General features: G+C 45.4%; 1 protein-coding gene across 2 annotated transcripts; it reads right to left on the bottom strand.

Moving 5' to 3' along the window:
- Positions 1-9712: 9712 nt before the first annotated feature.
- On the bottom strand, positions 9713-12264 carry paxx (PAXX non-homologous end joining factor). Of its 2 annotated transcripts, XM_072665219.1 has the most exons (7): positions 11911-12264; positions 11724-11784; positions 11433-11482; positions 11150-11334; positions 11011-11055; positions 10276-10366; positions 9713-10014 (listed from the first exon to the last, which is right to left on the bottom strand). In XM_072665219.1, the coding sequence occupies exons 1-7, from the start codon at positions 12021-12023 to the stop codon at positions 9966-9968; spliced, it is 594 nt and encodes a 197-aa protein (XP_072521320.1). In that variant the 5' UTR covers positions 12024-12264; the 3' UTR covers positions 9713-9965. The 2 variants fall into 2 exon arrangements, with proteins under 2 accessions (XP_072521320.1, XP_072521321.1); XM_072665220.1 differs by lacking the exon at positions 9713-10014 and having other exon boundaries at positions 10281-10394.
- Between the last annotated feature and the right edge of the window lie 46 nt (positions 12265-12310).

The following is a 12310-nucleotide window of genomic DNA, read 5'->3' on the forward strand; positions in this document are numbered from 1 at the left end:
TATTAAATTGAAAGAACAGATTGTTAAATTGAGGAAAACAATTTATTAAATATTTTAATTTTGTTTTATGTTTTTAATTAACACTTTTCTGCCTTCATACTTGATAAGGGTTCCCTAATAATACATGTATTGGTGCAGGTTGCTGATTTATTGTTAATCTTTAAAGTAAATTCATAATTTATTTAAATCAACAATAAATTTAAGGTTTAAACAAATAATAATTTTAAAACCTTCATTAAAAGCCTTTTTAGATTAAAGAAAATATTTTAAAATTAAAATAACATTAACCTAAACATACATAAGATTCTGGCAAACCGGTCTGCCCTGCTAACTGTAGCTGCTGTATTGCTGGGGTGCGAGGCTGTAATTAGCTAGCTAGCTAACTGTAGCTGCTGTATTGCTGGGGTGCGAGGCTGTAATTAGCTAGCTAGCTAACTGTAGCTGCTGTATTGCTGGGGTGTGAGGCTGTAATTAGCTAGCTAGCTAACTGTAGCTGCTGTATTGCTGGGGTGTGAGGCTGTAATTAGCTAGCTAGCTAACTGTAGCTGCTGTATTGCTGGGGTGCGAGGCTGTAATTAGCTAGCTAGCTAACTGTAGCTGCTGTATTGCTGGGGTGCGAGGCTGTAATTAGCTAGCTAGCTAACTGTAGCTGCTGTATTGCTGGGGTGTGAGGCTGTAATTAGCTAGCTAGCTAACTGTAGCTGCTGTATTGCTGGGGTGCGAGGCTGTAATTAGCTAGCTAGCTAACTGTAGCTGCTGTATTGCTGGGGTGCGAGGCTGTAATTAGCTAGCTAGCTAACTGTAGCTGCTGTATTGCTGGGGTGCGAGGCTGTAATTAGCTAGCTAGCTAACTGTAGCTGCTGTATTGCTGGGGTGCGAGGCTGTAATTAGCTAGCTAGCTAACTGTAGCTGCTGTATTGCTGGGGTGCGAGGCTGTAATTAGCTAGCTAGCTAACTGTAGCTGCTGTATTGCTGGGGTGCGAGGCTGTAATTAGCTAGCTAGCTAACTGTAGCTGCTGTATTGCTGGGGTGTGAGGCTGTAATTAGCTAGCTAGCTAACTGTAGCTGCTGTATTGCTGGGGTGCGAGGCTGTAATTAGCTAGCTAGCTAACTGTAGCTGCTGTATTGCTGGGGTGCGAGGCTGTAATTAGCTAGCTAGCTAACTGTAGCTGCTGTATTGCTGGGGTGCGAGGCTGTAATTAGCTAGCTAGCTAACTGTAGCTGCTGTATTGCTGGGGTGTGAGGCTGTAATTAGCTAGCTAGCTAACTGTAGCTGCTGTATTGCTGGGGTGTGAGGCTGTAATTAGCTAGCTAGCTAACTGTAGCTGCTGTATTGCTGGGGTGCGAGGCTGTAATTAGCTAGCTAGCTAACTGTAGCTGCTGTATTGCTGGGGTGTGAGGCTGTAATTAGCTAGCTAGCTAACTGTAGCTGCTGTATTGCTGGGGTGTGAGGCTGTAATTAGCTAGCTAGCTAACTGTAGCTGCTGTATTGCTGGGGTGTGAGGCTGTAATTAGCTAGCTAGCTAACTGTAGCTGCTGTATTGCTGGGGTGCGAGGCTGTAATTAGCTAGCTAGCTAACTGTAGCTGCTGTATTGCTGGGGTGTGAGGCTGTAATTAGCTAGCTAGCTAACTGTAGCTGCTGTATTGCTGGGGTGCGAGGCTGTAATTAGCTAGCTAGCTAACTGTAGCTGCTGTATTGCTGGGGTGCGAGGCTGTAATTAGCTAGCTAGCTAACTGTAGCTGCTGTATTGCTGGGGTATGAGGCTGTAATTAGCTAGCTAGCTAACTGTAGCTGCTGTATTGCTGGGGTGTGAGGCTGTAATTAGCTAGCTAGCTAACTGTAGCTGCTGTATTACTGGGGTGTGAGGCTGTAATTAGCTAGCTAGCTAACTGTAGCTGCTGTATTACTGGGGTGTGAGGCTGTAATTAGCTAGCTAGCTAACTGTAGCTGCTGTATTGCTGGGGCGTGAGGCTGTAATTAGCTAGCTAGCTAACTGTAGCTGCTGTATTGCTGGGGTGCGAGGCTGTAATTAGCTAGCTAGCTAACTGTAGCTGCTGTATTGCTGGGGTGCGAGGCTGTAATTAGCTAGCTAGCTAACTGTAGCTGCTGTATTGCTGGGGTGCGAGGCTGTAATTAGCTAGCTAGCTAACTGTAGCTGCTGTATTGCTGGGGTATGAGGCTGTAATTAGCTAGCTAGCTTACTGTAGCTGCTGTATTGCTGGGGTGCGAGGCTGTAATTAGCTAGCTAGCTAACTGTAGCTGCTGTATTGCTGGGGTGCGAGGCTGTAATTAGCTAGCTAGCTAACTGTAGCTGCTGTATTGCTGGGGTGTGAGGCTGTAATTAGCTAGCTAGCTAACTGTAGCTGCTGTATTGCTGGGGTGCGAGGCTGTAATTAGCTAGCTAGCTAACTGTAGCTGCTGTATTGCTGGGGTGCGAGGCTGTAATTAGCTAGCTAGCTAACTGTAGCTGCTGTATTGCTGGGGTATGAGGCTGTAATTAGCTAGCTAGCTAACTGTAGCTGCTGTATTGCTGGGGTGTGAGGCTGTAATTAGCTAGCTAGCTAACTGTAGCTGCTGTATTACTGGGGTGTGAGGCTGTAATTAGCTAGCTAGCTAACTGTAGCTGCTGTATTACTGGGGTGTGAGGCTGTAATTAGCTAGCTAGCTAACTGTAGCTGCTGTATTGCTGGGGCGTGAGGCTGTAATTAGCTAGCTAGCTAACTGTAGCTGCTGTATTGCTGGGGTGCGAGGCTGTAATTAGCTAGCTAGCTAACTGTAGCTGCTGTATTGCTGGGGTGCGAGGCTGTAATTAGCTAGCTAGCTAACTGTAGCTGCTGTATTGCTGGGGTGCGAGGCTGTAATTAGCTAGCTAGCTAACTGTAGCTGCTGTATTGCTGGGGTATGAGGCTGTAATTAGCTAGCTAGCTTACTGTAGCTGCTGTATTGCTGGGGTATGAGGCTGTAATTAGCTAGCTAGCTAACTGTAGCTGCTGTATTGCTGGGGTGCGAGGCTGTAATTAGCTAGCTAGCTAACTGTAGCTGCTGTATTGCTGGGGTGCGAGGCTGTAATTAGCTAGCTAGCTAACTGTAGCTGCTGTATTGCTGGGGTATGAGGCTGTAATTAGCTAGCTAGCTTACTGTAGCTGCTGTATTGCTGGGGTATGAGGCTGTAATTAGCTAGCTAGCTAACTGTAGCTGCTGTATTGCTGGGGTGTGAGGCTGTAATTAGCTAGCTAGCTAACTGTAGCTGCTGTATTGCTGGGGTGTGAGGCTGTAATTAGCTAGCTAGCTAACTGTAGCTGCTGTATTGCTGGGGTGTGAGGCTGTAATTAGCTAGCTAGCTAACTGTAGCTGCTGTATTGCTGGGGTGCGAGGCTGTAATTAGCTAGCTAGCTAACTGTAGCTGCTGTATTGCTGGGGTGTGAGGCTGTAATTAGCTAGCTAGCTAACTGTAGCTGCTGTATTGCTGGGGTGCGAGGCTGTAATTAGCTAGCTAGCTAACTGTAGCTGCTGTATTGCTGGGGTGCGAGGCTGTAATTAGCTAGCTAGCTAACTGTAGCTGCTGTATTGCTGGGGTGTGAGGCTGTAATTAGCTAGCTAGCTAACTGTAGCTGCTGTATTGCTGGGGTGTGAGGCTGTAATTAGCTAGCTAGCTAACTGTAGCTGCTGTATTGCTGTGGTGTGAGGCTGTAATTAGCTAGCTAGCTAACTGTAGCTGCTGTATTGCTGTGGTGTGAGGCTGTAATTAGCTAGCTAGCTAACTGTAGCTGCTGTATTGCTGGGGTGTGAGGCTGTAATTAGCTAGCTAGCTAACTGTAGCTGCTGTATTGCTGGGGTGCGAGGCTGTAATTAGCTAGCTAGCTAACTGTAGCTGCTGTATTGCTGGGGTGCGAGGCTGTAATTAGCTAGCTAGCTAACTGTAGCTGCTGTATTGCTGGGGTATGAGGCTGTAATTAGCTAGCTAGCTAACTGTAGCTGCTGTATTGCTGGGGTGTGAGGCTGTAATTAGCTAGCTAGCTAACTGTAGCTGCTGTATTACTGGGGTGTGAGGCTGTAATTAGCTAGCTAGCTAACTGTAGCTGCTGTATTACTGGGGTGTGAGGCTGTAATTAGCTAGCTAGCTAACTGTAGCTGCTGTATTGCTGGGGCGTGAGGCTGTAATTAGCTAGCTAGCTAACTGTAGCTGCTGTATTGCTGGGGTGCGAGGCTGTAATTAGCTAGCTAGCTAACTGTAGCTGCTGTATTGCTGGGGTGCGAGGCTGTAATTAGCTAGCTAGCTAACTGTAGCTGCTGTATTGCTGGGGTGCGAGGCTGTAATTAGCTAGCTAGCTAACTGTAGCTGCTGTATTGCTGGGGTATGAGGCTGTAATTAGCTAGCTAGCTTACTGTAGCTGCTGTATTGCTGGGGTATGAGGCTGTAATTAGCTAGCTAGCTAACTGTAGCTGCTGTATTGCTGGGGTGTGAGGCTGTAATTAGCTAGCTAGCTAACTGTAGCTGCTGTATTGCTGGGGTGTGAGGCTGTAATTAGCTAGCTAGCTAACTGTAGCTGCTGTATTGCTGGGGTGTGAGGCTGTAATTAGCTAGCTAGCTAACTGTAGCTGCTGTATTGCTGGGGTGCGAGGCTGTAATTAGCTAGCTAGCTAACTGTAGCTGCTGTATTGCTGGGGTGTGAGGCTGTAATTAGCTAGCTAGCTAACTGTAGCTGCTGTATTGCTGGGGTGTGAGGCTGTAATTAGCTAGCTAGCTAACTGTAGCTGCTGTATTGCTGGGGTGCGAGGCTGTAATTAGCTAGCTAGCTAACTGTAGCTGCTGTATTGCTGGGGTGTGAGGCTGTAATTAGCTAGCTAGCTAACTGTAGCTGCTGTATTGCTGGGGTGTGAGGCTGTAATTAGCTAGCTAGCTAACTGTAGCTGCTGTATTGCTGGGGTGTGAGGCTGTAATTAGCTAGCTAGCTAACTGTAGCTGCTGTATTGCTGGGGTGCGAGGCTGTAATTAGCTAGCTAGCTAACTGTAGCTGCTGTATTGCTGGGGTGTGAGGCTGTAATTAGCTAGCTAGCTAACTGTAGCTGCTGTATTGCTGGGGTGCGAGGCTGTAATTAGCTAGCTAGCTAACTGTAGCTGCTGTATTGCTGGGGTGCGAGGCTGTAATTAGCTAGCTAGCTAACTGTAGCTGCTGTATTGCTGGGGTATGAGGCTGTAATTAGCTAGCTAGCTAACTGTAGCTGCTGTATTGCTGGGGTGTGAGGCTGTAATTAGCTAGCTAGCTAACTGTAGCTGCTGTATTACTGGGGTGTGAGGCTGTAATTAGCTAGCTAGCTAACTGTAGCTGCTGTATTACTGGGGTGTGAGGCTGTAATTAGCTAGCTAGCTAACTGTAGCTGCTGTATTGCTGGGGCGTGAGGCTGTAATTAGCTAGCTAGCTAACTGTAGCTGCTGTATTGCTGGGGTGCGAGGCTGTAATTAGCTAGCTAGCTAACTGTAGCTGCTGTATTGCTGGGGTGCGAGGCTGTAATTAGCTAGCTAGCTAACTGTAGCTGCTGTATTGCTGGGGTGCGAGGCTGTAATTAGCTAGCTAGCTAACTGTAGCTGCTGTATTGCTGGGGTATGAGGCTGTAATTAGCTAGCTAGCTTACTGTAGCTGCTGTATTGCTGGGGTATGAGGCTGTAATTAGCTAGCTAGCTAACTGTAGCTGCTGTATTGCTGGGGTGCGAGGCTGTAATTAGCTAGCTAGCTAACTGTAGCTGCTGTATTGCTGGGGTGCGAGGCTGTAATTAGCTAGCTAGCTAACTGTAGCTGCTGTATTGCTGGGGTATGAGGCTGTAATTAGCTAGCTAGCTTACTGTAGCTGCTGTATTGCTGGGGTATGAGGCTGTAATTAGCTAGCTAGCTAACTGTAGCTGCTGTATTGCTGGGGTGTGAGGCTGTAATTAGCTAGCTAGCTAACTGTAGCTGCTGTATTGCTGGGGTGTGAGGCTGTAATTAGCTAGCTAGCTAACTGTAGCTGCTGTATTGCTGGGGTGTGAGGCTGTAATTAGCTAGCTAGCTAACTGTAGCTGCTGTATTGCTGGGGTGCGAGGCTGTAATTAGCTAGCTAGCTAACTGTAGCTGCTGTATTGCTGGGGTGTGAGGCTGTAATTAGCTAGCTAGCTAACTGTAGCTGCTGTATTGCTGGGGTGCGAGGCTGTAATTAGCTAGCTAGCTAACTGTAGCTGCTGTATTGCTGGGGTGCGAGGCTGTAATTAGCTAGCTAGCTAACTGTAGCTGCTGTATTGCTGGGGTGTGAGGCTGTAATTAGCTAGCTAGCTAACTGTAGCTGCTGTATTGCTGGGGTGTGAGGCTGTAATTAGCTAGCTAGCTAACTGTAGCTGCTGTATTGCTGTGGTGTGAGGCTGTAATTAGCTAGCTAGCTAACTGTAGCTGCTGTATTGCTGTGGTGTGAGGCTGTAATTAGCTAGCTAGCTAACTGTAGCTGCTGTATTGCTGGGGTGTGAGGCTGTAATTAGCTAGCTAGCTAACTGTAGCTGCTGTATTGCTGGGGTGCGAGGCTGTAATTAGCTAGCTAGCTAACTGTAGCTGCTGTATTGCTGGGGTGCGAGGCTGTAATTAGCTAGCTAGCTAACTGTAGCTGCTGTATTGCTGGGGTATGAGGCTGTAATTAGCTAGCTAGCTAACTGTAGCTGCTGTATTGCTGGGGTGTGAGGCTGTAATTAGCTAGCTAGCTAACTGTAGCTGCTGTATTACTGGGGTGTGAGGCTGTAATTAGCTAGCTAGCTAACTGTAGCTGCTGTATTACTGGGGTGTGAGGCTGTAATTAGCTAGCTAGCTAACTGTAGCTGCTGTATTGCTGGGGCGTGAGGCTGTAATTAGCTAGCTAGCTAACTGTAGCTGCTGTATTGCTGGGGTGCGAGGCTGTAATTAGCTAGCTAGCTAACTGTAGCTGCTGTATTGCTGGGGTGCGAGGCTGTAATTAGCTAGCTAGCTAACTGTAGCTGCTGTATTGCTGGGGTGCGAGGCTGTAATTAGCTAGCTAGCTAACTGTAGCTGCTGTATTGCTGGGGTATGAGGCTGTAATTAGCTAGCTAGCTTACTGTAGCTGCTGTATTGCTGGGGTATGAGGCTGTAATTAGCTAGCTAGCTAACTGTAGCTGCTGTATTGCTGGGGTGTGAGGCTGTAATTAGCTAGCTAGCTAACTGTAGCTGCTGTATTGCTGGGGTGTGAGGCTGTAATTAGCTAGCTAGCTAACTGTAGCTGCTGTATTGCTGGGGTGTGAGGCTGTAATTAGCTAGCTAGCTAACTGTAGCTGCTGTATTGCTGGGGTGCGAGGCTGTAATTAGCTAGCTAGCTAACTGTAGCTGCTGTATTGCTGGGGTGTGAGGCTGTAATTAGCTAGCTAGCTAACTGTAGCTGCTGTATTGCTGGGGTGTGAGGCTGTAATTAGCTAGCTAGCTAACTGTAGCTGCTGTATTGCTGGGGTGCGAGGCTGTAATTAGCTAGCTAGCTAACTGTAGCTGCTGTATTGCTGGGGTGTGAGGCTGTAATTAGCTAGCTAGCTAACTGTAGCTGCTGTATTGCTGGGGTGTGAGGCTGTAATTAGCTAGCTAGCTAACTGTAGCTGCTGTATTGCTGGGGTGTGAGGCTGTAATTAGCTAGCTAGCTAACTGTAGCTGCTGTATTGCTGGGGTATTAGTTTGTCTATGGCTGTGATTTACAGAAAAGTTTCGTCTGCTAAGCTGCAGCTGGAAGCTACTGAGCACTTGATGAAGAAAGAAGCTGATGGAGATGAATGAAGGTGGCCCTAGAGCATTTTTTTTTTTCATGTGAAACGACCAAAGGGGAAATTAAGCATATTTTTAGACTAAATATGAATTAAACACTTAGATATTTCCTACTTAAAATCTTTCATTGTAAATAAGAGTCAGACGTTTAAATCCATTCATTTAATCATCCTTCAGTAATGCAACTGGTGCAGGGTGCTGCTGCAACTTGCTCCCAACACCAGAACTAATAGGTGTTGATATTAGGGTCAAGGACACCAGCAAACAATGAGCTTGATTCCCTATCAGAGAAAAGTGCAATGCCTTGACTGCTGAACATCACTCCTGTAAGTGCATAGACATGGATATAGCTAGCCGTTTATTTTCTTCATGTACTGAAGCTTCATTTGAGCCCCTGTTCACTCAAATAAATGTCCTTGTAAAAGACTGACTCGACTTTTGAGCTCGTTCTGATTATTATGTTTCCGTACTCTTGTGATGAGGTGTTCAGGTGTTTTTAATATGGAAAGAAAAGATAAAATAAAATTGTTGAATTGTGCTTTTCCGGAAATTTGTCCTTTAAAAGCCAGACAGCATGCACCAAAACATTAAAACCACTAGACTGGTCATGAGAAGTGAATAACTTTGCTTTCCTTGCTACAGTGGCGTTTGTCAGGGGCTGGACATATCAGGCAGCAAGTGAGCAGTCAGTTCTTGAAGGTGATGTGTTGGCAGCAGGAAAAATGGGCAAGTACAATATCAGCACATACTGGCACATACACACAGTATCGGTATCAGCACATACTGGCACACACACAGTATCGGCACATACTGGCACATACACACAGTATCGGTATCGGCACATTACTGGCACACACACAGTATCGGCACATACTGGCACATACACACAGTATCGGTATCGGCACATACTGGCACATACACACAGTATCGGTATCGGCACATACTGGCACATACACACAGTATCGGCACATTACTGGCACATACACACTGTATCGGTATCGGCACATACTGGCACATACACACAGTATCGGCACATACTGGCACATACACACTGTATCGGTATCGGCACATACTGGCACATACACACTGTATTGGTATCGGCACATACTAGTACATGCATGAATACCATGAAGCTTTCTGACACCAACCAAACATTTAAACAACCAGTAAAAGCAGTCATAAATAGTTATTACCATAAAACAAACAGTCATTTAATGAAACTGTTACATTTACAGCGCTTTTTGTTCTGAAATCAAAGGTTGAGTTTCAGCAGCTCGTTTAAAGACTAACACACACTGCTGTCGTGTACCTGAATGTGAAATTGCTGCAGAAGCACTTTGTTTCTAAACTGGTGTTTTTTTTTCACTTCACAAAAATGTGAATTTTATCCAGTTAAAAGCTGTTTGGTGAAGCTTCGCCAGATTATTATTTCCCTACCTGCATGTGTTTCTGAATTGTGGCAATTTTCTTTTCACAGCTCTGAAACTTTTCACATGTGCAGTTCTTCAACCAGTAAACGCTGTTCTTTCAAGCTTATTAGATCTTATTAAAAAATACAACCTATATAAATTAAAACACTATAAAGATCATCGAGTCAGAGTTGGTATCGGTCTCGGTACTCCTTATTCCTATGTGCAAGCATAAGAATCTAAGCCACTCTGACAAGCGCCTAATTGCTATGGCCAGATGACTGGGTCAGGACATCAGGAAGGTGTGTTCCCAGGAAGCAGTGGTCAGTGTGTACGAAAAGGACAAGAGAGGACAACCAGAGAAACAACAACAGGTTTATGGACATGAGACCTCGTTCTAGGACAGGAGATCAGGACACCACAGGACACCACAGGACACCTTCAGAGCTCTGGCACAGTAAGTCTCACGGTCAGCCATAAAAATAAGCACAACGTCAGAGACAGAGAAACATTAAAAACATGATTTTTGAATATAAAAAATATTTATTTCTGATTTACAGTTAAAATAGTTACGTAATGCTTGCTCCATAATTCATTAAAACAGTCCCACAGGGGATTAAGTTAATAAAAACAGTGGAGAATATTGTTAATGCACTTGTTTGTAGGTTCTAGTAACAGCAGTGATCATGATAGTGTTGGTGGGTTAAAACTGGAACATTCAAGTCATGTAATCATCATTAATCATCAGCAGCAGGAGACTCATACGTGTGATGACCCTATGCATCGTCTCCATCGTCAAAATCCACTCCTGTAGCGGCCCGCTTCCTGCAGAAACAACCGAAATGGACAGTGAGAACCACAAGGACTCCTCTTCTCACAAGAAAAGTCACGTTTCTATTAATTACATTTCATATGTTATTTTTAAAAAGGCATTAGATATATTTTGATCCATTAAATGTACAGATATTTAAACATGTTAAAAAAAGGCAAAGATCATCGCAGTCGAACAAAAACTTTACAACTTTACAGGAGAAGGAAAACCCGCCCAAACTTTCAATGGTAGTCAACGTGAAGTCAGTGAGTCACCTTCTTGTGCCTGGGTTGATGATCGAATCCCCCGGGAGGCGTTTTCTTACAGTTACAGTTGGACCACTGGTCTGTTTCCTAGGTTCAAATCCTACAACAGAAGGCTGCCGTTATTCCCCCTGTGGTTTGATAAGGCCAGACAGGAGAAACTGACCAATAGTATTGGACAAAAGTATTGGGACACCTGCTCATTCAAAATCAAGGGTATTAAAAAGAGTTTATCCTGCTTTTGTTGTAGTATCTGTCTCTACGGTCCAGGGAAGAAGGCTTTCTAATAGATTTTGGAACATTGCTGTGAGGATTTTGTCGCATTCAGCGACAAGAGCGTTAATAAGGTGAGGATGTTGGATGATCACCACCCTACCTCACCTTCAACTCCTCAACTCATCCCAAAAGTATTGAATGGAGCACTAACCATCATTCCAGAGAACACAGTTCCACTGCTCCACAGCTCAGTGCTGGGGGGGCTTTATACCCATATAGCCGTGCCTGGCATTAGGCAGCATGGTGCTAGTGGGTTCATGTTTATCTGCTCCAGAGTCCTATTCTGTTGGAAATACTTCTCTACAGGGACTAGACAAGTCCTTGTGTGTGTGTGTGCGATCATTGGGGTAATGGGCAATGGGTGCAACTTAAAGTAGCATTCATTAGAAGGGGTGTCCACAAACATTTTGAGAGTTTATGTTTTCTTCCAAAGACCAAATCATGAGGATAAACAGGATGAAAACCACATACCCATACTCTTCTTCTGTGGGCTCTTTCCAGGGCTCTGTACAGGTCCTATCAGGGTACAAAAACAACAGGCATCAAACTGACTAGGATTTCTTCCAAGGTGGTCCAATTACAGCACAATTCATGGCCTGCTGTTGTACACCTGCAGCGTCCAGCTGCGTCAGGATGTCTGCCATTTTAAACAGCAGCTCTTTGAGCTCTGTTCTTCCTTCAAGGGCTGCGAGTTTGGACAGAGACACGTTCAGGTCCGCAGGTTCGGAGTCCAGATGAAGCACAGCACCGTCCTCCTGCAGGGACACGAAAGCACGCCCGCTCCTGCATGCACCCCTGCCACGGGACACAAGACAAGACAGCACCCTCAGGTCAACCTGGAGAAGAAGGCGGTTCATCAAGATCATCGACTATCCACTGTCTTTTCTGCTTACTTCAGCTTCAGGGCGTAATCCTCAGTCGACTTCAGTAAAAGCCTCTTCTTCTGCAAAGCAACACAGAGGACTATTTTCATTACGGCTCTCCAGAAGGAGTAGATTGAGGGGGAGAAAAAATACACGGATGACATTATGACCAAAACATTATGACCACTCAGCGATAAAGTGAATAATCACACAAACTGTGGTGTGGGATGTATGTAGGACAGTGAAACTGGAACAGCCAGCTGTTCACTACCAGTGCCAGGCTAGCTATATAGCTAGGGTTAGTTATTCTGAGTAACTCACAAGCTGAGACAGGCTTTCTTCTGAAAGATCTGCTTTCCAAACATCTTCCCCATTGCTCAGCCTGAGGAACAAACACAGCTGAAGATGGAAATGCTGAAAATATGCAGCTTTAAAGACGAGGACCAGGGAAATATCTAGCTAGGTTGTTAATGCTGACAGTCTGAGAGCTGTGCTGTGCTGAACTCACCCAATGCTCAGCCCTCCGGCTCTCTTCTGCGTAAAACACACATATTTGGACCGGTCGTTCTTGTCTATTAAGGTGCAGAAGACAGTTTTGGGCTGAGAAACAGTTTGATCCATCCTCCAGCAGGATTTTAACAACTCAAACACGCTAAAAACTACAAAAACTACAGACTTTTAAACAGGCAACTACCCGGATGTTAACGCAAACCACGCAGTTCCTGTTTTCATCTGACCGGATTACAAAATAAAAGTCACACACAAAAGTTACTAAGCTTCTCGTTTCGTTAAATACTTATAATAATTCATATAATATCATTTAAATAACGGCAAAATTACGGTGTGTAGCGTGGTGTGTAAGAAAATAAATCCTACCTAAATGCTAGATAAGTAGGCTCAGTAGCCAG

The sequence above is a fragment of the Salminus brasiliensis genome, chromosome 20 (assembly GCF_030463535.1).
Source record: "Salminus brasiliensis chromosome 20, fSalBra1.hap2, whole genome shotgun sequence".
Classification (NCBI taxonomy): domain Eukaryota; kingdom Metazoa; phylum Chordata; class Actinopteri; order Characiformes; family Bryconidae; genus Salminus; species Salminus brasiliensis.